Genomic DNA, 26,414 nt, shown 5'->3' on the forward strand with positions numbered 1-26,414 from the left:
CTTCACCTTGGGTACCGTGGCTCATGTCTATAATCCCAGCACTTTGGGACACCAAGGGGAGAGGATCAGCTGAGGCCAGGAGTTCGAGACCAGCCCAGGCAACATAGACAACATAGTGAGACCCTGTCTCTACAAAAATTAAAAAAAAAAAAAAAATTAGCTGGGTGCTGTGGCATGTGCCTGTAGTCCCACATACTCAGGAGGCTGAGGCAGGAGGATCATCTGAGCCCAGCAGTTCAAGGCTGCAGTGAGCTATGATCATGCCACTGCACTCCAGCCTGGGTGACAGAGTGAGACACCATCTCTAAAAAAACAAAACAAAACAAAACAAAAAGAGGCTAACCAGGCACATGAAACCAATGACACAAAGGTCTGTTGTTTTCATACAGTCTAAAAACAAAGCTTATTAAAAGACTCTCTTTATCCAATCCTATCCTCAAAACTGGACTCTAAATCTTCAGTCTACTTTAAACATTCACAAAATTAACACTGCTTTAAAATTCTCTCTTCTGTTCTCTCTATCCTGTGACCTCTGACTTGAGGTCACAACATGATGTCACAATTCACCTCCTGCTCCAACTCTGAGAATTTCTCGAGCTGGTTCTTGGGCTCCCTCACTGTTTGCCTCTCAGAGGTCTCTGGAAGGTCTCTGGTCTCACCTCTCTGAGCGCTGAGGTAGGGTTGCCATGCGTCTTGCTCTTTGTCTTTTATTCCTTTGGCTAAACATGAATAATGATATTAGTAAATGGCTTTGGAGATTCTTCTTCCCTCCTTTGCATTTTTAAAGGATATGTTTTGGTATCTATTACAAGGGTAGTTAAGTTTTTGTTCTGCAACAATCAAGATTTATAGTACAGAAAATTAGGAGTGATTATTTGTATTTCAAGTTTTCTCTCTGTGACAGCCAGGTAAGCCCTTGGGTGCCCTGATTTACTCACTTGGTTTTTCCTCTCTCCTAGGTGTAGGACCAACTACATAATTTGCAGAGCCCAGGGCAAAATAAAAATGCAGCCTCTTGGCTGGGCACCACAGCTCACATCTGTAATCCCAGCCACTCGGGAGGCTGAGGCAGAAGGATTGCTTGAGGCCAGGAGTTTGGGGCCAGCCTAGGCAACATAGCAAGACTATCTAAAAAAAGCAAAGAAAAGAAAAAGAAATGCAGCCTCTTGTTTAAAAATTATTAAGAATTTCAAGATGATGACAGCACAGCATCAAATGAAGAGCAGGGCCCTTCTAAGCCTGAGGCCCTTCTAAGTGCAGGGCCCTGTGTCGCTGCACAGGTTGCTGTACCATGAAGCCAGTCCTGCCTGGGAGGCAGTGGTGGGTAAAGCTTTAGCATCCTGTAGGTTTGGGTTAGAATCCCAGCTCTACAAGTTGCTTTTTAGGGTGGAAGCAATATATGATGAGGAGGACACAGGAGCTTATTAGATCATTAGGGGCACATTAGTTTGATGGTTCCCAGGAACAGGAACCAACATTTCTATAGTCCACTTAAGTGCTGAGAACAGTGCTTTATACCTAAAAAATTTTTTTAATTGAGATATAATTCACATATGATAAAAGTAACCCTTTAAAAGTATACAATCCAGTGGTTTCTAGTGCATTCATAAAGTTATGCAGTTATCACCACCCTAATTCCACAATATTTTCATCCCCCAAAGAAACCCCATACCCATGAGTAGTCACTTCCTATTCCCTCCTGCCTCAGCTCCTGGCAACCACTAATCTACTTTCTCTCTCTATGGATTTGCCTATTCTGGACATTTCATATAAATGAAAAAATATTATGTGTGACCTTTTGTGTCTGACTTCTTTCACTGGCATAATGTTTTCAAGGTTCGTCCATGTTGTAGCATGTATCAGTACTTCATTCCTTTTTATAGCTGAATAATATTCCATTGTATAAATATACCATATTTTGTTTATCTATTTTATTGATTGGCATTTTGGTTGTTTCCATTTTGGGAGCTGATGTGAATACTCTACTATAAACATTTGTGTACAAGTTTTTGTGTGAAAATATATTTCAATTCTCTTGTATATATACCTAGGTATAGAATTGCTGAGTCTTGTTGTAACCATGTTTAACTTTTTGAGGACCTGCCAAATTGTTTTCCAAAGCAGCTGCACCCATCAGCAGTGTATGAAGGTTCCAATTTCTCCACATCCTTACCAACACTTATTATCTGTCTTATTTATTATAGCCATCCTGAGGGTGTAAAGTGGTTTCTCACGATGATTTCGATTTGCATTTCCCTAATAACTGATGATGTTGAGCATATTTTCATGTGCTTACTGACCATTTGCATATCTTCTTTAGAGAATTACCCATTCAGGTCCTTTGCCCATTTTTAAATGAAATTATTTGTCTCTTTGTTGTTGAGTTGCAGGAGTTCTTTGTATATTTTAGATAATAGACCTTTATCAGATATATACAATTTGCAAATATTTTCCTCTATTTTGTGAGTTGTCTTTTCACTTTCTTGATAGTGTCCTTTGAAGCACAAAAGTTTTTAATTGTGATGAATCCAATTTATCTATTTTTGCTTTTGTTGCTTGTGCTTTTGGTGTCATATGTAAGAAACTACTGCCCAATCCCAGTTAACAAAGATTTACTCCTACATTTTCTTCTAAGGGTTTTGTAATTTTAGTTCTTACATTTAGGTCTTTGATCCATTTTTAATCAGTTTTTATATACGATGTGAGGTAGGGGGCATATAATTTTAATTCCCACTCAGCCTAGTTTTAATCATGTGACCTTTGGTAAGTTCTTGAACCTCCCCTAAGTCTCAATTTCCTCACTTGTAAAGTGAGAATAACAAATGGTGCCTAAATCATAAGGTTATAGTGAAGATAAAATGTACACAAAGCACTTAGCACAGTACTTGAAGCATCCTATCTGCTCAATAAATGGGGTCGTTATTACTGTCATAATATGAGCAATGAATGAATGCTTTCATAGTGAAGGTACCAGAAAGATGGGCAGCACTTCTGAGAAGGTGGTTGGAATGGGGGGAGACAGCTTGCTTAGTCCACTTAGAGAAGCAGATCTGGAATTGCTAGGGGAGTTTCTGCCCCCCGTAGACCACTGCCTCGTGATCACCTGTAGGGATGGTAAGAATTCTAATTCCCCGGCCCCATCAGAACCACTGAAAAGGACGCCCGGCGCACAGGGCGCAGAGCTGCCTTTGGCCTGCCGAGGGCGCCCGAGAGCCCGGGGCGGTCACGGCGGCTGCGCAGAGCCCTCCCCACGCAGGCGACCGCCCCAGCCGGCTCCGCCCAACTCAGCTGACAGCTCCCGAGAACGGAAGAGGCGGCGTGCAGGTTGAGCCAGGCGTTTCTAGGCCTGGCGGACGAGTGGCGGTGAGGGGACCCAGGGCAAGGGCGGAGAGCGGAACTTTCGGGCCCGGCACGGCGGGGCGGCCGGAAGGTACTGCGGGGACTGCGCTCTGGGCGCGCGTGCGAGGCGGAGAAGGGCGGCCGGGCCAGGAGTGCCCAGTGGGCCTCAGTCCCCCAAACCCGGGACGGGGCGCCCCAGCTCCGCCCAGCCAGGACTCCCTTCAGGGCGCTCCGGAGGAAGGGGGACGCCCCGGGCCGGCCCACGGCTCACACGGCCGCACAGCGCTCTCGGCGTCCCCGGCGCTGGGGCAGACAGCGGGGCTCCGGCTTGCCCCGGGTGGTTGGTCAGTCGCGCAGACGGCTCCGCAAGCCGGTGTAGCGGTGGAGACACCGCGGCGTGATCCCAGACCCTGACCCCAAGGCAGGAGTCCGCACGGCGTGGCCGGGAGAATGAGTAGGATTTTCCCAGGCGGAAGGGAAACACGGCGGAGGAGGGGCTTTCCTCACTGTTGTAGCGGTTTCCGGTTTGCCAAAACTAGTGTTAAACTTGAATTATGTCCTGTCTGGTGGCGCTGGAGTTTATTCTTGTTCCCGTGTTACAGATGAAGAAACAGGGCGATTCTGAAACCAGATTTAGTTATAAGCTGTGTGACCTTGTGCCAGAAAGGGACCTGACCTGTCATTTTCTCATTTGTGTAATAGAGATAGTTATGAGACTTCCTTCATGTGGTTATGGGAATCTAATATCAGTTAATGCATAAAGGGTTTAAGCACAATGCCTAACGACGGGAAGAGCTCAGTAACTGTTACTGTTCTTAATGTTGCTGTTACCACCCACCTAGCCTCCTGCTTCTAGTGGAATGTGGGTAGTGGTCACTGAACGCTATGCTCCTGGTGCCCCATTCCAGCACACTTTATTTCACCCCAATTCAGTTATAAATTTTTTGCAGTGTCTAACGCAAGGCTGAGATGGATAAGACCTGATCTCCTCCCCCTTGAGGAACCAATACAGTCTGATAGGAGAGGAAGTGCAAGTTCATAAACTACTGTAATGCAAAATGAGATGAGACAGTGTCATAGGAAAGTCAGTTTGCCTGGATTTTAAGGAAAGACGTGCTGTCTAGTTGGGAAACGCTGGGTGGAATTGGGGCTTTGGCAGTGGCCCTTGAAGTCTAAGTGGATAGAATCAGAAGGTAATGGAGGTTATGGGCGTGAATTGAGGAACTGGGTTCAGGTGGCAGCTTCACAAGCTGAGGTCAGGTGGGGTAGGTCATGAAGAACTGTTGAAGGGAAACAGTACTTGGAGTAGAGGGTCTCAGCCCTAGCTGCATATTGGCATCACCTGGAGAGCATGGACAACTATTGAGGCCTGATTTACTTGTTCTAGTTGTGACCTCAGTATTGGGATTTAAAAAAAAAACAGTTCCTCAGAAGATTCTTTTTTTTTTTTTTTTTTTTTTTTTTTGGAGACGGAGTCTCACTCTGTTGCCTGGGCTAGAGTGCCGTGGCATCAGCCTAGCTCACAGCAACCTCAAACTCCTGGGCTCAAGCAATCCTCCTGCCTCAGCCTCCCGAGTACCTGGGACAACAGGCATGTGCCACCATGCCTAGCTAACTTTTTCTATATATATTTTTAGTTGGCCAGATAATTTCTTTCTATTTTCAGTAGAGACGGGGTCTTGCTCTTGCTCAGGCTGGTCTTGAACTCCTGACCTCGAGCGATCCACCTGCCTCAGCCTCCCAGAGTGCTAGGATTACAGGTGTGAGCCACCTCGCCCGGCCCCTCAGAAGATTCTAATGTGCAGACAAGATGGAGAACACTAACCTAAAACCATAAACTGTATAAATTCCTCTCTCATCCCATTTGTGAATGTTTTATCAGGAAGAAACAAAAGCTTAAGCACCATATACTACCACCTGGTAAAACTGTTTAATATTAAATAAGGTAATGTGAAAGGGCCTATGACAGCACAGAGTAAGTGATCAAAAATGTAAATTGATTCTGAATCTCATTCTTAGTTTATTTGGGAATCACACATTTGAAAATCTAGTTTAAAAATTATGGCTTTGTATAATATTTTGCACATAACTGTAGGGTGTTCATAGGACTCCATGACCCATTTGAACCACACTCCCTTTTCCCCTCATTCCAGTTAAGCCTAACTCTAATGCATTTAGAATAAAAGTTTATGTGTGTATTCTTGTTTTGTTTTTAAATATTATTCTTCTATCAAAGTTACCCTAACCTTGAGTTTCACTGGCAGGGTTAATTCATGAGCAGGAGAAAGGAAAAACTGGAGGGAGATGGGAAATGAAGGAATAGAAGAAGCAGAAGAGAAAAGGAGAAAAACACAAAATTTAAGAGGGTATTTGTTACGGTGGGTGTCCTGTCCTCTCACGTGACCTTGGTGTTCTGCCTTAGCTCCTCCCAGGGCTGAGGGCAGTCAGATAAGGCCTCTGTCATTGCTGGGGACATGCAAATGTTTCTTTAACCGCATGACTCAGCCTGTCCTAGGAGAGTAATATGCAGTTATAGATTAGGATTAGTTATATGTTAGGATGTGTTTGACTTAAGTAGTGAGAGTGGAAGTTCAGATTTTTAATTTGGAGAGAATCCTGACACAGTCTTTCCTATTTCTTTTCTGCAGATGGCAGGATTTCCATAATATATATAGTATGAGTTCCACATCTCAGCCTCTTACCCAGCTTCAGATCTACCAGCTGGAAAGTAAATGGGATTTGCATGAATTCCACACTGAACTGAAATACAGACTGCAGTGTTAATATCCTTTTCTTCTGATTGTTAACAGGTACTAACTGATGTCAAACAGAATGTGTTACTGTGTCTTAGATAGGCATGCAGCTTAAGCAGAGCCATTAACATCTGTTGGAAAAAAATTATTTTTTGAAAATTGAATTATTTTAAATGAATTTGTTTCTATTTTGTAGTGTCACCTTTTACAATATGCAAAACCATGTCCTAACTTTTCGATTTTGTATATTTCAATTTTAAAAATATTTTAATTGAGAGGGAACATATTTGTAATTGTATTCTAATATTATAATTAATAGAATGGTAATATTTTTGTTAAAGTAATTTTCACAAATTCTCATTACATATTTTTCCACATTTAAATTCTCTGAAATTGTGCTGCATCTTTTAGTTGTTACAATTAAAACATTGATTCATTCTTTAATTGTAACCCATTTTCATTTTTAGTATAACCTCACATAATGGTAAATCTTAAAATTGATGACTTTTTAGAGTTGACAAAAATTGTTATTTCAAAAATTTAATGTTTTGCTGTTTGCTCAGTTGTCTAACTTTCTCAGATAGTGCCTATGCCTGTAACATCCTCTAGCACAGGGTTTTCTTAACTGGGAGCAATTTTACCTCCACCCCCACCCCCACCCCCAGCCCCGGGACACCTGGCTCTATCTGGAGATACTTTCAACTGTCACAACTCTTGAGGGTCGGAGGGGGGCACTATTGGCATATAGTGGGTAGAAGCCAAGAAATGCTGTCAAACATCCTACAATGCACAACACAGCTCCCCCAAAACCGAAAATGATTTGCTCCGATGTTAATAGTGCTGAGGCTGAGATAACCTGCCCTAGAAATTCTTTTTTTAAAATTCACTTATTTTAAAGATCTATATCAAATATATTTTGACTGCTTCTACTTTGCTAGATTCAGTGGACAAGTCAAAGTCATTTGTGACTTGTCCTTTTTCAAAAAAATTTTTAAGTTGAATGTTTTCCCCTAAATTAGTCATAAAATAACCTAACTGATAAAGTCAGCAATTAAAAGCACCACAACCATCTCTTTTGAAAAAGAGTATTACTGTTGCAGAGCTAATGGAATTTTAGATATGTCTGTCATTTTTGGTTTAGCAGAAAAGTGAGAATATTGATCAATTCTGTGTAGTTGTTTGTGAAGAACTTGTTTTTTAAGTGCCATTAAACTGTTCCCAACTCTGTGCATTTTCTATTCGTTACTAATTTGAATGATTATCTTCAGTTCCTCAGAAAATTAAATGTCGTCAGAAGATCGAGAAGCTCAGGACGATGAATTGCTGGCCCTGGCGAGTATTTATGATGGAGATGAATTTAGAAAAGCAGAATCTGTCCAAGGTGGAGAAACCAGGATCTATTTGGATTTGCCACAAAATTTCAAGATATTTGTGAGCGGTTAGTTAATAATATGCTCTTAAACAGATTTTTCTTAATAAAGATGATTCCTGATTTCTTAGTGTACCCTAAACTATTTGTCATTTTGCATTTTTAGGCATTAGTGATAGATGATAGCATTGCAGATTTAATGACTGTTTCTGTTTTAAATGAAAATTGGAATGAGGGCTAAACAGTTTTCAATTTGATTCCACCTCTTTGACCACTGACGTGAACCATTATCTTGCATATTTCATACATCCTAGTCTTCTTCTAAGTAGCAGTTTATCAGCCATGAGTCATTGGCTGGGTTTTTTTTTTGTTTGTTTGTTTGTTTTTTCTTTTCTTTTTTGAGACAGAGTCTCCCTCTGTTGCCTAGGCTTGAGCGTTGTGGGGTCAGCCTAGTTCTCAGCAACCTCAGACTCCTGGGCTCAAGCGATCCTCCTGCCTCAGCCTCCCGAGTAGCAGGACTACAGGCACATGCCACCATGCCCAGCTAATTTTTTCTATTTTTAGTTGCCCAGCTAATTTTTTTTAGTAGAGCCAGGGTCTCCCTCTTGCATAGGCTGGTCTCAAACTCCTGACCTCAAATGATCCTCCTCCCTTGGCCTCCCAGAGTGCTAGGATTACAGGTGTGAGGCACTGTGCCCAGCTGATTGGCTGTTAAATAGAGATAATCAAAGAGAAAGTGAAATAATGTATGGGAAAACTCTAAAGTACCGTGGTGGTTGTTAATACTATTTGGTTTCCAGAATCATTTCAACTGCCATAAACATATAACACATGCTGTTACTCTGTGACCTTTTGCTTCAGAAAAAACAAAACTGCTTTTGATACATTCATGAAAGACCTTGATGTATATACTTTTGAAAATGTTTCTACTAGAAATGGATTAAGTAAAGAAAGTAAGTGTGATAATTTAAATGAAGCTTTGATTGTGAGAGTGTAGTGTGTTATATCATGCCCTCAAGCCTGAGATCACTGTGTTGGTACAGATTTTCCCAACTATGATTCATGGATAGCTGGTGCATACTGGTCTAAGTAGGTCATGGCTGTACGGTAGAAATAAACATCCTTTTCTCTAGATTGTGTCTTTAATCATCTACTGTAAACCAAACCAACAACAAAACACAACATTGTATTGTTACTTGGTCATTAGTGTTAGGAATTGTACTCAGAAATGTATACAAAAATAAGTTGTGTATCTCCATTATACATTTCATGGTGCTTGGTAGATTTTTCAAGGGTTTATAAGATTTTTTTTTTAAGGTGGTGGCTATGAAGTTAAAATTAGGAAACAGTGCTTTATGGGAGGGGGTTTTATCCCCTCAACTAAAGCATTAAGTCTTGAGCACTGCTCAACAGTAATAGACACTCAAGTGTTGACCAACTGATCCTTTCTAATCTTTGTTTTTGGTTCAGGCAATTCAAATGAGTGTCTCCAGAATAGTGGCTTTGAATACACCATTTGCTTTCTGCCTCCTCTTGTGCTGAACTTTGAACTGCCACCAGATTATCCATCCTCCTCCCCACCTTCATTCACACTTAGTGGCAAATGGCTGTCACCAACTCAGGTTAGACCCGAAACTTAATTTTTCCTATCCATTTTTAGAAACTTAAAAAGTCATCTTTAATTGAAGACTACCTTGATGATCTTAAATTCAGTGCATGAAGAGAACAAATGGCTTTGATTTTATAATTTTTTCCCCTTCATGAATCCTAATGTTGATGAATTGAAAATGTTTGGTGTTTTAAAAAGGAATGGCAGTGATAAAAACAATTAATCATTATGAATTGCAATAGGAATAATTTTTAATGGAGTGTATTGTTTCCTTTCTTGTCTTGGTATTTTTAATTTAAACTGTATTGTAATGGAGACTATGAGGACTTCCTCATTGTCCTTACTTTTTTTCTTAGTTTCTTATCCATGCCTTAAATGAAAGATTTAATTGTAATTAGGACTACAGGTTGAGTTCATGTAGTTATAATCAAATTTTCTGAGTAAATATGATTGCTTTTCTTTAAAAAAATCTGTATGTTAATAACAAATGTTGACTGGTGTCACATACACATAAATGCACACAAAAAGAAATGTGTATAATTCCTATAGAGATCTCACTAAGGCCTGAGACCTTATATTAAGAACTTTCATTTCCTCTGGGTTATCTATCCTTGTATAGTAACAACCTCAACTCTTGATTGAGACATAAATATGACTTGAAGCTAATCTAAAGCATTCTGGGATAGATAATAGATCAATAGCAACTACTCTTCTAGAAATTTTGATGAAGATTGATAGGCTGATGTATATTAAGACAAAAGCTGTCAAGAGTTGCTGACCTCAAGGAATAGCTCATCAGTTTTTCCCTTTTGATCATATAGTTTTCATGCCCCCACCCACCAGTCCAGTCTAACCTTTTAGATGAAGTGTGTTTGCAAAATTTAGCTTGTGGTTTAAAAACAAGATTAAACTTTAAAAAAGGATAATACATGTAGAATAAAAAGGAATACTACTTTGTATTCTGTTATCTGTACCAGAAGCAATAGATGGAAGACAGTTGATTATTTGCCCAGGAATATCAAGACCGTTTGACATTTAGTCACTGATAGTTGACTGAATTATTTAGATATTTATAGTTCCATTTCTCCAGAGAACTCTTGATACTTTGCATCTCTGCACGTGCACGCGCACACATGCACAAAACAGGGATAGATTAGCTGGATGTATGGTTGCAGTTTCAGATTACGGCCAACCTACCTAATGTTGGCTTTGGGGGAGGATGGGTAAGCTGGGGAGGAGGGTTGTTCATTTTTGTTTTACAGCTAAAATTATAGTAGAATTCTTTGTCAAATAAATTTTTATGCATATAATTGACATTTTAATGGGTCTCTTATGTTCCTTCTTGGTTTATTTCTTCACTGCTGCACCCTGATTCCTTGGCATTACGAATCTGACCTGTCGATAGTGAAACTGACATGTGGACTTGTCATTCTCTGAATTGGGGTGGGTAGATAGAGGGAAGTAGGTTTAGTTTTCTAGTATTTTCCATCATTCCTCCCTTAGTGTACATACACATAGTTTCTCTCTTGCTCTTTTCCTCTGTCCTCCCCCACCCTTCACATTTACATGCATCCCAGCTGCCTCTTTTGAGAAGGGACTGGAGTAAAAAGGATGGAGGAGAATGGCTTCTTCATTGGACTTGGTGGCTCACACAGCACTCACAGCTTCCCTTTTAGTATTTATCACATTACGGATTTTAGCAGATTCCTAAAAAGCATGGTTGATCTTGTAATCATATTCATGCAAATGTGAAAAAAGCATTAGTTGTCCAGTCTTAATTCATCTGTAAGTATTTTAAGGTAGTTCCTGTACAGCACTGTACAGAGCAAGGAACAGAAAACGTAGTCCTCTTTCACTTGTTATTTAAATTTACAAAATTTATTTGCCATCTGGAAGGCTTATTTTTGGATGTTTACCTAAAAAAGAAAAGCTGCTTATAATTCCTGAGCTCTACTTACAAATATTTTATATTTCTAATGGAAAAATCCTCTTATATTTGCCTTTCAAATTGAACAGACCACTTTTAAAGAGGAAAAGTCAAAATAATTTAACTTCTGTTGCTTAGCTTAGGAAGTGTGAGCTTTCTCTGTGGCAGCCAAACCATGCTGAGGGCTTGTGATTATGTCTAGAGTCAATATCAGTCTGCCTTCCCTCCACTGGCCAGGATCTCATGTAAGCCCAGATTGCTTAGTTAAAAGCAGCTTGTAAATTTGAAAAACAAGGACTAAGGTTGAATTCTGTTAGTAATTTTTTCAGATGAGTTGGCTTTTTGATACGACTGAAAGTTAGAATTTAATTTTTAAACTGTTCTTTCTAACCATTATTCCATGATATCTAAAGGGCTAGGACTCCGAAAGGAAAAGAAATGTTTCATTTTAGAACTAGATCTCTTTCTTCTACGTGAGATAATATAACAATACTAAAACAAAGAACAGAAAAAGAATAGAAAAAAGTCCTCCATTTTAGTGGCTCAAATGTAAATCTAGTTTTCCATCTTACGGAGTCTTGCTGTTTCTCTTGTTTTCATGGCACTTCTGGCTTCTGACTTTATATTCTCCTCTGGCTCATGTTGCTGAATAGTTTAAAAAGTGCTTCAGTAACAATGTTGGTACTATTTTGTAGCACAGTGTATCACAGCAGTAAAAAATAGTGTTACGAAGTGTAGGGGCCTAATGTACAAGTTAAAAAGATTTCTAGGGAAACCAGGAGTTGGCAAGAGCATCATCATTCCAAATTCACCAGAATCCTTGTGTGTTTTCTCCTAGCTATCTGCCCTATGCAAGCACTTAGACAACCTATGGGAAGAACACCGTGGCAGCGTGGTCCTGTTTGCCTGGATGCAGTTTCTTAAGGAAGAGACCCTAGCATACCTGAATATTGTCTCTCCTTTTGAGCTTAAGATGGGTTCTCAGAAAAAAGTGCAGAGAAGGATGGCTCAAGCCTCTCCCAACACAGAGCTAGATTTTGGAGGAGCTGCTGGATCTGATGTAGACCAAGAGGAAGTTGTGGACGAGAGAGCTGTGCAGGATGTGGAATCATTGTCAAGTCTGATCCAGGAAATCTTGGACTTTGATCAAGCTCAGCAGATAAAATGCTTTAATAGTAAATTGTTCCTGTGCAATATCTGTTTCTGTGAGAAGCTGGGTAGTGAATGCATGTACTTCTTGGAGTGCAGGCATGTGTACTGCAAAGCCTGTCTGAAGGACTACTTTGAAATCCAGATCAGAGATGGCCAGGTTCAGTGCCTCAACTGCCCAGAACCAAAGTGCCCTTCGGTGGCCACTCCTGGTCAGGTAAATGTTTACTCCGCTGACGGTTGCCTCTTAGTTATCTTTCACAAAGGGAGGTATCTTCTCAGGAACTTCCCAGGGCTCACGGAGCAGTTGAAGACCTTGAAGCCAACTCACAAGTTGTTTCACTGTGTCCAGTAACAATGCTGTGGTCTTATTCTACCATTTCAGCAAATGTAAATGTTTCCTTTGCTGGCCTTGGAATGGGCGGTCCCAGGCAAGGATGAGTGTTTAAAAAGTAATCATGAAGTAATTCTGGTGATTTACTTTGTATATCTGCTAGGATCCCATCAACCTTGGGGAATCACTGGCCTGTCTTTGTGTGAGGTTGGGCTCTGAAGGGGGCATCCCTTGGAATGATTACCCCACTTGTTTACAGACTTTAGCATAAACATAGCCTACTTGGTGTTTGGTGTTTTGGTTTTTTACTCAACTTTATTAAGGCTTAATTTTACTTACAATAAACTGTACCCATTTAAATTGTACAGTTTGCTTAGTTTTGACAAATGGATAGCCCCATGTAACCTCCATCTCAGTCAAGATATGGACAAGTACCATACGTGGTTTGATGCTGAAGTGAGATAGAGGGGTTTTTTTTTGTTTGTTTTGTTTTGTTTTTTGAGATAGGGTCTCCCTCTGTTACCCAGGTGGGAGTGCAGTGGCTTCATCATAGCTCACTGCAGCCTCGAACTCCTGGGCTCAAGTGATCCTCCCGCCTCAGTCTCGTGAGTAGCTGGGACTACAGGTGAGTGCCACCACACCCAGCTGCTTTTTCTATTTTTTGTAGAGATGAGGTCTCACTCTTGCTCAGGCTGAGGTAGAGGTTTTAATCTGTATGTCCATCTGGTTTACACCAACATCCTAAGAATTTCCTCAGGATCAGAACTGGTTGTGGAATCATCAAACCTACGGTGTTTTGTATTTTCCTCCAGGTCAAAGAGCTAGTGGAAGCAGAGTTATTTGCCCGTTACGACCGCCTTCTCCTCCAGTCCACCTTGGACCTGATGGCAGACGTAGTGTACTGCCCCCGCCCGTGCTGCCAGCTGCCCGTGATGCAGGAGCCCGGCTGCACCATGGGCATCTGCTCCAGCTGCAACTTTGCCTTCTGCACCCTGTGCAGATTGACCTACCACGGGGTGTCTCCGTGTAAGGTGACTGCAGGTATGTTGTTACTGTGTGAACCCAAACTCCCACCGCCCACCCCATCCCCAGAGCCTTATGATTTCATTCCTTCAATTTGGAAGTATTCACTCAGCAGATAGTTCCATGTCAGTTACTGTCCTAGCCTCTGGGGATGTCATAGTGACCAGAATAGACAAAATCTCTGCTCTCATAGAATGTACCTTATAGTGGCAGAGACAGGCAAACTAAATAAATAAGGATATAAGGATATTAGGTGGTAGTAAGTGCTGAGGAGGAAAAAGAAATAAAGCAGGGAACAGGATATGAGATGTTCTGAAGGGGAGGGGACTTGAGATTTTAGTTAGGGAAACTGGGGGAGGGCTCGCTGGCAAAATGGTTTAAGTAAAGACTTGAAAGAAGTAAGGAAAACCATACATATATTGGGAGAACATTCCAGGAAAAGGAATGGCAAGGTAAATTCTACCTATGAACATGGAAAAATGTCGACCCTGGGTGGCAAATGCAGGGGGTCTAAGCTGCCACTCATGTGCCTGGTCAGTCATGAAGTGCTTTCCCATTGAGCCCAGGGAGGGCTCAGAATCTTCCTCAACACGGCGCTCCAGAAAGCCACCCTCTGTTGAAGTAGGCACAGGAGGTGAAACCTGTTTGCCATTTCTGATCTAGTTAAAGATAGGGATAGCAGGCCCTGAGTGTCGATTTCACTGGACTTTGGTGGCTTAGTCTTTCTCAGACTGGCAGGGATGATAATAGCTACTTCGGTATTCTAAGGATTGAGAGAGCTAATATAATGTTACTCCAAGTTGTTGTATTTGTTACACAGGTCTCTGATGAGATAAATATAGAAATAGGGTTAGAAACTTTATAGCGATTTCACAAAATTTTATGTCAGTCAAATCTAATAAAAATTTAGGCTTGCACTTTTTGTCTTTACTTTCATTTTTCTAATAATTCATTTGATTGTATTTTATGAAAGTGTTGATCCTTGACAGATCGGGGAGAGAAAACTTGTCCTTCACCATAGTTTGAGAAACATAATACGTGTAAAATGCGGAATGGTAACTGTTAATGCTATTATTAGTGTAGTTACTAATTGCTAATGTCAGCAGAGTGTCATTATTTCCAAGAAAGTACCCTGTGAGGAAGGAGTAAGTAGACAATTCCAGTTGCCTAGGAGAAAGTCTTGTAGAAGGGATGGAGAACTTACCAAAGTGTAATATAAGCCTTTACTTTAGACTTCTGTGACATTATTGTTAGGAGGCTACAGTACATTTCAGGTATTCACAGCATTCAGGGAAGAAATTGAAGATAGGTTTGGGGCTTCAGCAAAATGAGGAATCAATCTCTCTCTCTCTCTCTATTTATTTATGTATATATATAATCATATAAAATATAAAACTAACAATTTTATTATTTTGAGAACATTGGAGCAATAACCTTTGTCCTTAATATGTCTAGGAAGACAAAAATGCTTGAATTATTAGAGGGATAGAAATGACAGGATTAAAAAGATCCCGGCTACATTGAAGTAGAGGTGATGGAGGCTTGGGAATGCACGGCACAGAGAAAGGGTTCACAGGTGAAGGCCGAGAGTGCAGGTAGAATTACTGTCTCAGAAGATGTCCATTGCTTTAAAAGGGAGACAGACCTCCAAATACGAGGAAAGTAAACCAATAAAATAACTGCACATTGTTGAGAGAAGTCTTTAATTAATTGTGTTGAAAAATTAAGGTGATAGAGTTGTGAACAAAAGCCTTTTGTCTACAAGTAAAGCCTTTGGGAATGGTTGCCTGTTGCATTTGAGTTAGGTGAGAGAGCAGCAGAAGCCAGGTTGAGCAGTATCAAGGGAAAACTTTTCAGCACTTGTAACAAAGCATAGTACAGGGTGAGACTAGGGTGGTTGTTTTTTTATATATGTGTAGAATTGAACAGTTAGTCTTTGCCCTTAAGCCAATGGTGCCTTTGTGTAATTTTATAGGCCTTGTTCATTATCCAAGTGGTGAATGATGCTGACTTAGTAGAAAATCAGTGTCTGTTTCAACCTTCGTGTCTTTTAGATAAGTCAGTCTTTAACATATACTATTAGTTGCACAAACATATCAACATTAAGAAATCAAAATCAAAGGGAAAAATAACCCATTATTCTACCACTGTTAGCAAGTCCCACTTTTCTAGTTGAGGGATTCCTTTCCGTTCTTTGTCATTTGTGCGTGTGTAATTTTTACCTAGTTATAAGTATGCTTTTTTCTGAATTCTGTAATGAGTGTTTTAATTGGATTGTAGTCATCCTAATTATAGGCTTTAATAACTGAATATTATGTCATTAGTTGGCTCTTCCACACATAATTTTTTTTTGAAAGGTAATTTGTTTGCCATTGTTAAATGTATCTCCATGCATATGACTTGACTTTGGATTATTTCCTTGTGATAAAGTCCCAGGAATAGCGTTATTGAGTAGTCAAAGATTACGGCCATTTTCAATGATTTTTAGTCAGTATTGCAAAGTTGTATAAAAGTTGATTTTCCATTTCACTTTCTAGAGAAATTAATAGACTTACGAAATGAGTACCTGCAAGCAGATGAAGCCAATAAAAGATTTTTGGAACAGAGGTATGGTAAGAGGGTAATTCAGAAGGCACTGGAAGAGATGGAAAGTAAAGAGTGGCTAGAAAAGAACTCAAAGAGCTGCCCGTGTTGTGGGACCCCCATAGAGGTAAATGTTCTGGTACAGACTTGGAGGCAAAAGGCTTGCAAGCATGCTATTATTGCCTCAAGGAGTCTGTTAGTCCATTTTATGACTCATTAAGAAAACACGTGTTGGTATTTATTAAGCCATCTTACTTAGAAGATTCAAATTTACTACTAAATATCATTGACCCTAAATGTATGTAGACTTTGGCTTTCAAAGTACTTTCTTACAATGACAGTTGTTCTCACATTGTATCTACCTCAAAATTGAATGGGTTATGAGGAAGGCATACTAAAGCTACAGTCAACTCTTATCTATGTGATTAAAGAAAAAATCTGGCCTCTCAGAACTATTTATACTGGAATGCAGCACACCTGTTTAACTACCATACACTCAGGAAATGGAAACATTTTTCTATTAATCTGAGTTAAAATAATTAAATCTATTGCTTCTTGACAAAATCTTAATAGCTTTTAAAATCAAAATATAGGCCGGGCGCGGTGGCTCACGCCTGTAATCCTAGCTCTCTGGGAGGCCGAGGTGGGCGGATCGTTTGAGCTCAGGAGTTCGAGACCAGCCTGAGCAAGAGCGAGACCCCATCTCTACTAAAAATAGAAAGAAATTATATGGACAGCTAAAAATATATATAGAAAAAATTAGCCGGGCATGGTGGTGCATGCCTGTAGTCCCAACTACTCGGGAGGCTGAGATAGGAGGATCCCTTGAGCTCAGGAGTTTGAGGTTGCTGTGAGCTAGGCTGACGCCATGGCACTCACTCTAGCCTGGGCAACAAAGTGAGACTCTGTCTCAAAAAAAAAAAAAAAATAAAAATAAAATAAAATAAAATAAAATAAAATAAAATCAAAATATATCTTTGCATTTGATTCAACTGTTCGAATCCATTATATCTGAACTGAACCTAATGTTGAGTCCCCAGTTACTCCATTAAGGAAACTGGCATTATATTTAGCCACTTTTGACATGCCTTAGCCCTATGATAGAGTGGAGGACTTGATACCAAATGTTTACTTAGATTTATGTAAAAATTTAAAACTCAAAAACATTAAAATATTAATCTAACTACATGTTCCAGTTAGATGTTTGATTTGTATGTGTTGTGTTTATCAGAAGCGATTGTGCCAAGTAGCTAGTTGTAAGAACACCTGCCAGATAATTTCTGTATTTTACTTATAATACAAAATAGTAAGCACTAAATAGTTATCAATGTGTTACATGTATATCTCAACCCTGCATGAGAAAAAGGAGGAGACTAGGAGAATGTTGTACTGAATCTTTTTGGCGTGTACATTTCCCCTTTGCTTTTACAGCCTTGATGTTTTTCTCTTTCTATCCTTCCCACCAGAAATTAGACGGATGTAACAAGATGACATGTACTGGCTGTATGCAATATTTCTGCTGGATTTGCATGGGTTCTCTCTCTAGAGCAAACCCTTACAAACATTTCACTGATCCTGCTTCCCCGTGTTTTAACCGGTATGTATACACAGAATTCCTTAGGCTCAGCCGCAATTTTTAGTACTTGAATTGCCGACCACAAACCCAATGTTTTACTTAAGTACTTGGACTTATTTAGAGAATTCTCTTGCATGTTTTCCCACATACAGGAATTTTTATATTATTTTCTTGAAAATGAGTTGTATAATGAAAATATACACTATTTAGAAATTTTTATTTTTTTATCCTTTTAACTTTTTATAGTGAAAATTTTCAAACATACAGAAAATTTGAAAGGATAGGATTATGAATAGTAGGATACCTTCCACCTAAATTAACAATTGATAATGCTTTTGTTCTCTTGATTTAACTTTTTTGCCAAACTATGTGAAGCTAAGTTGGAGTTATGATAATGCTTCAACTCTAAATACTTCAACGTGTATCTCCTAAGATAAGAAAATGCTTCTATAATACTAAACAACGTTTTAAAACATTTAACGATAATGGCATATTATCATCTAGTGAATGCAACATGTTTAATTTCCCAATTATCCCTAAAAATATCTTTTAAGGCCATTTTACTGAACCAGGGTCTGATCAAGTTCATTCATTGTATTTGGTTCTGCCTCTGTAGTCTCTTAATACAGAACAGTTCTGGCCCTCCTTTTCTCTGTGTGCGTGCGTTGAGGGAAACATTCACTTTTTGAAGAGTCCAGGCCAGTTGTCCTATATAATGTCTTACCTTCTAGAGTTTTGTTTCTCCGTGGTGTCTTTTAGCTTGTTCCTCTATCCTCTCTATATCCTATAAACTGGAAGTTAGGTCTGGACTGAATTTTGATAAGATTTAGAGTAACATTTTTGAGGAGAATACTTCATGAGGAGTGATGTGTCACATCAGGAGGCCCATGATGTCAGGTTGTCCCTCTGTTAGTGTGAGGTCCAGTTCTATCATTTGCTTCATTGTAAAGGTAAGTTTTCCTTGTTATGGCTGGGTGCGCTGGCTCACACCTGTTATCCTAGCACCCTGAGAGGCCGAGGTGGGAGGATTGCTTGAGGTCAGGAGTTCGAGACCAGCCTGAGCAAGAGCGAGACCCCATCTCTACTAAAAATAGAAAAATTGGCCGGGTGTGATGGCACATGACTGTAATCCCAACTATTCCGGAGGCTGAGGCAGGAGAATTGCTTGAGCCCAGGAGTTTGAGGTTGCTGTGAGCTAGGCTGATGCCACTGCACTGTAGCCCAGGTGAGAAGACTCCATCTCAAAAAAAAAAAAAAAAAAAAAAAAAAGTTCTCCTTGTTATTAGTAATCTGTTGGGAGATTCCTTGGCATAATGTGAATATCCTGTTGTCCAACAGCTCTCTGCTTTCAGCATCAGTTGATGATCTTTGTTAATAGATGTCTGTAGAATACCTAGTTTGGTGTTAATGAAACTATAAGAGAAATTGAAGCAATAGCTCTGCCCATAAACTATTGGACATCTAGTGTCTTAAAAGAGTTCAGCTGCTTCTAGATTGCTTCACTTTCTCAATGTTGGTTTATTCCACATAGTGTATGTACTGAGTATCTATTTTGTCTTACCCATCCCCTATTATTGTTTATTCTTGGCCTTAGAGGATTTGTCTGGGTTCTAAACTGTAAAGCAGCTTGTTCAGAGGGACTCAGATTTCAGCCCTCCTTAGTGGAATGATTAAAGGAGAATAAAAGATACACAAAAATGTTGTCAGAAGAGTGCAGAAAATACATTTGAGAGAAGGAAAGGCAAATTATATTCAGTTTGGTCAAAACACATAAAAACATACCTTATTTTATGTTTCTAGGTTGTTTCATGCTGTGGATGTTAATGGAGATATTTGGGAAGATGAGATTGAAGACTAGTTAACTCCTGCTCAAGATATGGAAGTAGAATGGTTTGCCCTAATCTTTTGTCACGAACACAGAGTAACCCTGAAGAATATTTAGGGTACCATTCATTCACTCTTCCTGTGTAGACGCTATGGAAGAACAAGGTTTATATTTTCATGTGGTACTACTGATGAAGGCACATTCGTACATATTTAAGTGTAACATAAATTGAGAAAAATTATAAGCCAAAGGTTCAGAAAATGAAAGCTACAGAATATTAAATATAATGTGCCCAAAGCTCTGAATAGTTAAAAATTAAATATTTATTTTCTTCCCCAGGCTTTAAGGAGAAGAAGGTCTCCAGAGTTAAACTGACAGATCCTTTTTGTCTCTGAGAATCAGCCCTCTGGTTTTATCTCTAAGAAGGATCCCTCTAAGACATTCTGTTGGTGCCCCCTCAGTACTACTCCTTACAACTGGGGTTGGTGAGAAGCTTTGTTACTGACAGGCTGATCTCATTTACTCCATGTTACTCACGTTCCTTCCAGCCTAAACTTCTGCTAAGTTCTCTTTGGCGGTAGTCCTTTATTCTGTAACTGACCGGATGGCACAGTGTCATTTTAGTCTGCTTTTCAGAATAGAAATTTATAATAATTTAAGAAGTATTTTTTAAAACCACAAACACTATTGGTCACTTGATATTTATTAGTGGTGTATATAGTCCACTGGTTTTAGGCCAAATGTAGAATTAGTCATACTGGCTCAGAAGAGTTTCAGCTCTATTCGCCTCTCCTGGGCAGTAGAGCCTAGATTCAAAACGACTTTTCTTTGCTACCTTCTGTTAGGAAGAACAATTTTAATATCCCAGCAACACATGTTTTTATTTCACCTGTTGGAATAGGAGAAAGCCTAACATATTCTCAAGCTGAATGTTCTTTAATTATCTGCATTTTGAATCTGTCTACACCCCTGTAGTTCAGTCCTAACTTTGTGAATTCTTTTTAAAGGTCTTCTCTAATGAGCTATGGGAATTTGGCTTCCTACCCTTTTTTGCAACAGCAGTGTTTTGGGTGATAATTTTGGATTGATAGCTACCTAGATTCCTGTTTCTAGGTTTTGTTGGCTTTTTGAAAAATTGTCTTTCCTTAAGGTTTGGTGAGCAGCTTGGTAGCAAAGTAAGATTTTTTTGGACAAGACAGAAGAATTGAACTGTAGCTTATAAACATGTTCTTTTTTTCTACTTTGTCATTGAAAATTGAGGAATCACTTTTAACTTTTAGGTGTGTGTATCCAAAGAATCAGCAAGGAGTATGATTCTGGAATTTCAATAAGGATGTTTAATCTTAAAAATAAAATTAATTTTAAAAATCATCTTATAATTAGAACAGAGTTACTGCTGTTTCTTCTGTCGCCAGTGCAACTGGTCACATATTTTTATGTAAAAGACTTATGTCTAGAGTCTGATACATGTAAACTACCAAATACCTTTTCTTTGAAGTTGAAGTAGAAGGTCTGTGACATTTTATGCTTGTGATTGAACTAACTTATGGGCCTTCCCTTGTCAACTGAGGTGCATCTTGTTCTGGGTTTTTTTTTGTTTGTTTTGCGAAATTTTCATTTTAGAGTTTTTGATTTACAGAAAAATAGCAGATTACGGAATTCCCATATACCCCACACCTAGTTTCCCCCATTATTAACATCTTACGTTAGTATAGTACATTGGTCATATTAATGAACCAATAGTGATACGTCAGTATTAAGTAGAGTCCATATCCATACTTTATTCATATCTCCTTTTTTTTTTACCTAATGTCCTTTTTCTGTCCCAGGATCCCATCCAGAATAGCACATTGTTACATGTAGTCGTCATGTCTCCTTAGACTCCTCGTGGCCATCACCGTCGTCTCATCCGTTTTCATTCTAGTGTTGTATAAACATCCTTTATATCTTGATGCACCTGGATTGATCAGGAGCTGAAAAACTTTTGATTGCGGGCTTTGTGTAGCTTTAAATCAGTTGTTTCTCAGGATGCTTCGCTGGCTGTGTGTACGATCTTAGGCTGTTCGCCTATTGTGGGAAATGTTTTCCTGCTCAGCTTCATGAAAGAGTCGTTAATCACTAGACAAGTTGATGAGACTGTTCTGTGAGGCAGCTGCCCCCTGAGGCTCTGCGCTGGTGGAAAGGGGAGGCCGCATCTCTGTCGGTTCCCAAACGCCGCCCCTCCGTGGAGGAACTGAGCACAGGAAAGGCTCAGAAGCTGCGTTCCCAGACCTGTCGCACTGCCAGCAAGGTCAGTTTCTTTAGTAGTAGAGAGTTCTAATTTACATCAGAAATTCCTTAATATACTTAACATTTATATTTCTGTCAAGAGTAATGAGAGTCAGATAAGAGAATCAGAAAGCTACTCATAGGGCTGCCTGCTTTGAAATGGGAATTTCAAAATTTTGACTGGAATTTGGGTCTCCTGCCAAGTAGTAACTTTGTCATAAGCATCACCAGCAGGTGGCAGCAGTTCCATGTTATAAAAATGCAGTAAATTGTTAGGCGTGGTATGTTGTTTTGTTACAGAAGTAGACTTAATTTCTGGGATTTAAATTTTCCTCATTGTGTTTCCTTACAGTTTGTTTTATACCTTGGTAGACAGAATGATACCAGCAAGGTAGGAACAGCAGTATTACTAGAAACTTTAATAGTACTTGATAGCACTATTAAACTACTTGAACCACAGTTGACATCCTATGCAATTGTTACATAGTAAAGTGTCGCTCCTTCACTAAACCTTTGGACACGGAAGAAAGGAAATTAAGTTATATATGGAGCTCCTAAGTAGAACTAAGGAATTGTAACACCATGGAACTTAAAATCTGGAGACAGACACTAAGTAAATTATCTGGTTTGTCAAAAGATAAGTGCTACAGAGAGAAGTTGTGGGCAAGGAATAGGGAGATATGGGAGGCAGGGAAGTGTTGGGATTTTAAAGGGTGGAGAAGACTTCATCAAAATATCACTTGGAACAAAGGCTTGGCAGTGTGGGAGTGAACCCGTGAACCCCTGGGAGGAGAGGGGTTCAGGCAAAGAGGATAGTAGCATGCGAGAGGGCGCCAGGGACAGCATGGCCGCCAGTGAGGGCTGAAGCAGACCGAGAAAGAGGTGAGAGTGAGACAGGAAGTGGGGGGGAGGGGTGCTGCAGACTGTGTAGAGCCTTGTGTGAACTTGGCCTTCTACCCTGACATGGGGGAGCCTTTGGAGGGCTCTGAGTAGAGGAGTGATAGGATCTGACTTACGTTCTGGGGACGGGGTGAGCAAGGGTGGAAATAGACCAGTTAGGAGGCCATTTGCAGTAGCTCAGGTCAGAAGTCCAGGTGGCTTGTACCAGTGTGCCGGCAGTTGAAATCTTGAGAACTGGCTTACCTTGAAGGTAAAACTAATAAGGTTTGCTGATAGATTGGCTATATAGTGTGAGAAAGTGAGGCATCAGGGTTAATTTCTAGGTATTTTTGTTGAGCAGTTGAGATGGAGAAACTTGTAAGTAGCACAGGTTTGTGATGAAGAGCCGTAGTTTCGTTGTGGAAGGACAACCGGGATACCTGGTAGTTACCCCAGTGAAGATGTTAGAGGGGCAGCTGGATATTCCATCTGGAGCTCGGGGAAGCCGCTCAGGCTAGAGATGGGAATATGGGAATCAACACATAGATGGTATGTAAAGCCATGAGACTAGATGAGATTACCAAGGGAGTGAGTTGTATATAGAGAAAGGTCCAGGGACTGAGTCACTTAGTGTTTGGGTCACTCCGTACACTAAGAGGTCAAGGAGATGAAGAGGAACCAACAAAGGAGGCAAGAGAGTGGCCAGTAAGGTAAGGAAACCAGCAGATGTCTTAGAAGCCAAGTTTGAAGGAAGCAGTAAGCAACTGTATCAGATGCTGCAAATAGAACAAGCAATATGAGCTTTAACAATTGACTTAGGCAATCAATACTGAGGTCACTGGGGGCTTTGGCAAGTGTTTCAGTGGAGGGAGTAGAAGATCTGGAGTGTGAGAAAGAATGAGGTGCCCTCATAACAAGAAAAACGCTGAGCAAGCTCCATGTCAACTTTTCTTAGGCCCGCCCGAGAATCGAGGTCATAGGGTAAACCTCCACCACGAAAACTAGAGACGAGAAAATACAGATGAGCTCACCTAAAGCAGAGGCTGCTGGAGCCAGTAATTGGGATTTAAACAAATTGCTGGGAACTGAGTGTGGACTAGCTTGAAAAAGGAATGAGAAAAATGTGCTGAACAGACTATCCAGGGACTGTGGGACGATGACAAAAGGTGTAACTATGCGTAGCAGGAATAAAGTAGCTCCCCTTATCTGCGTTTCCCTTTCCTTGGTTTCAGTTACCTGCAGTCAACTGCTGTCCAAAAATAGTGCAGTACCTTTTGAGAGTACATTCACATAATGTTTATTACAGTATATTATAATTCTGTGTGATTATTGTTCATCTCTTCCTGTGCCTAATTTATAAATTAAACTTTATCATCGGGTCTGCATGTATAGGGAGAAACATAATACGTATATACAGGGTTGGGGACTATCCACGGTTTCAGCATCCACTGAGGGTCTTGGAACATATCCCCTGTGGAGAAGGGGGAGCTACTGCCCCAGGACAAGAAAGAGAGTGGAAGGGTAGTCAGAGTATAGGGAACGCCAGAAATTTTGCTGTGAAGCGGAGCAGAGAAATGAGGCTATAAGGAGGGGGCGAATGGGGTGAAGAGTTTTGTTTTACATCTTGTTTTGCATGCTGATAGGAGTGGACAGCTGGATGCTGCAAGTGAGAGGGGAGCAGCGTCCTCAAGGAGGCGAGAGAGGATGGGATCTAGTGCACGAGGGGCTCTGCCCAGGAGCAGGTAACAGGAGGGTGAGAGCGGGGCTGGCGCATGGGTGTGTGTGACGGGGACTTGTGGATGTTCTTTTCTGATTGCTTCTGTTTTCGAGGTCATCTGAGAAAAGCTGGGGTGGGTAGAGGGGTTAGAGCTTTGAGACCTTATGAATTAGTCTTTGTGGAGACTAAGTGGACTCTAGGTATGATTATTTAATAACATAGCATGATTGTCAGCTGGTCTTAAGGGCTCCCTTGAGGTCCAAATCACCATGTTGTTTTACTTGCCCATTAAGCTATAACTCAGTCCTGCCACAGTCTGTCTTACCGGAAACTTGTGCATGCTTCACAGTAAGGATTTTGGTTCCAGGGAAGAAGCATCAAATTTGCAAAGTTAGATCTCCTCAGTGGGCTAATTGGCTAATCCATTATCATATGATGTGCTGTTATTTCCCCCGGTTATTGTGCATGACCACTCTTCTTGGGGAGAATTATCAGGCTTATAGTTCAACAAATAACAGTGCCTTCTACATATCGAGGCACTATTATATAGGCAGAATAGAGCAGGACTTAACAACATCTGCCTTCATGGAGCTTACAGTTAGTGGGAAACAAAATACATGTCCCATGGTAAATAAATGGGTCTGAGAAAATAGAGCAGGGCAAGGAGGCTGCTTTATGTTGGAGGGTCAGGGAAGATCTGATAACTGACATTTGAGTAGAGGCCTGAAGGAAGGGAGAGAGCAGGCCGTGGTGGGAACAGTGGACCAGGCTCTTGTACCCATCCCTATAGTATAAACAGACATTCTTAGAAGGAAGGTGATAATTGGTGTCTACACTCTTGCCACTTTTTACTAAATGTAATAAAACTTTGAACACATTTTGTCTACTCTTCCTGAAATGCAACTGTGTGTACACTTAATATCACCTTTTCCCTTTTTGATTACCAAACTTGTTTTACAAATTCAGCTTGTTCCAATCAGCTGTTTGTTTTTTTTTTTTAAGACAGGATCTTGCTTTGTTGCCCAGGCTAAAGCGCAGTGGTGTCAGTATAGCTCAGTGCAACCTCAAACTCCTGCCTCAAGCAATCCTCCTGCCTCAGCCTTCCAACCTACTGGGCTTGCAGGTGTGATCCACCATGCCCAGCTCAATCAGCTGTGTGTAATACTTTCTTTTTGCTAAAATTGTCACAACCGGGCCAGTGGAAACCCCATTTAACTATTTTGTCCTCTCAACACTGCCTCAGACATTTTGGAAAGCACCCTTATTTTCATTAACAAGATATTCCAGATCCACTGTGATCCCTGGCCCTAAACATAATGAGCATCTCTCCCAGGAGCCCTGAGTAGTATTAGAGGCCGGAGCTAGCCCAGGGGTGTACATCCCACTAGATCCGCATGGGCACTGGTTATAGCCGGACACTGCCCTTGGGCCCCCAGGCGAACACAGACCTGGAAAAGATCAGATCTTTTCGAGGTTCCAGGCTCACCAAGTCATGCCTTATGATTCCATTTATATGAAATGTCCAAAAAAGGTAAATCTATGGACACAAAGCAGATCAGTGGTCGCCTGGGGCTAGAGTTTGAAGTAGGGAGCTTTTGAGAATGATAGAAATGGCAAGGAATTGTGGTAAGGCATTGCACAACTCCATAAACTTGATAAAAATACATTTTATCAGCAGGTAAATTATATCCCAAAATTATTTAAAAAATAAAACCCTTCTTCCAACCTCTGCTTGTACCTCCTTAATTGGTTACAGTGACCCAAGAATAGTCCATTACACTGACTTTAACAAAAACAAAACCTAAATGTATTTTTCCATACCTTGCAGTTTTTATGTCCCTCATCACAAATCTCATTTAACAACTCTATCCTTGTTTGGATCTCAAGTATAACCAGACGTGACAATTTATTGCTCATCTGTTCACTCCTGCCCTTTTTCACATAGATTTTATGAAAATGAAGCACCTTTTATTTTTTAATTTTTTTAAGCCAGTCAAATTTAGCAGCGGGGGGTTGAATACCAACTTCAGTGACACTAATGTTAGTAAAGTTCTGATAAACCC

At 40.3% G+C, this 26,414-nt stretch overlaps 1 protein-coding gene across 4 annotated transcripts in view; it reads left to right on the forward strand.

The window, feature by feature from the left end:
• RNF14 (ring finger protein 14) overlaps positions 1-20,324 on the forward strand; it is a 362,683-nt gene extending 342,359 nt beyond the window's left edge. The window contains exons 1-9 of one of the 4 annotated variants that reach the window (XM_069483805.1): positions 3,331-3,430; positions 5,988-6,149; positions 7,361-7,530; positions 8,932-9,083; positions 11,836-12,363; positions 13,293-13,521; positions 16,041-16,213; positions 17,553-17,683; positions 19,463-20,324. In XM_069483805.1, the coding sequence (XP_069339906.1) occupies positions 7,377-7,530; positions 8,932-9,083; positions 11,836-12,363; positions 13,293-13,521; positions 16,041-16,213; positions 17,553-17,683; positions 19,463-19,520 (1,425 nt within the window). In that variant the 5' untranslated portion in view covers positions 3,331-3,430; positions 5,988-6,149; positions 7,361-7,376 and the 3' untranslated portion in view covers positions 19,521-20,324. Of the gene's footprint in view, positions 1-3,330; positions 3,431-5,679; positions 5,718-5,987; positions 6,150-7,360; positions 7,531-8,931; positions 9,084-11,835; positions 12,364-13,292; positions 13,522-16,040; positions 16,214-17,552; positions 17,684-19,462 lie in introns of those variants that run through there. The other 3 variants (XM_069483806.1, XM_069483807.1, XM_069483808.1) reach the window with 3 other exon arrangements.
• Positions 20,325-26,414: the final 6,090 nt, after the last annotated feature.

Source organism: Eulemur rufifrons, chromosome 10 (genome assembly GCF_041146395.1).
Source record: "Eulemur rufifrons isolate Redbay chromosome 10, OSU_ERuf_1, whole genome shotgun sequence".
NCBI classification, from domain to species: Eukaryota; Metazoa; Chordata; class Mammalia; order Primates; family Lemuridae; genus Eulemur; species Eulemur rufifrons.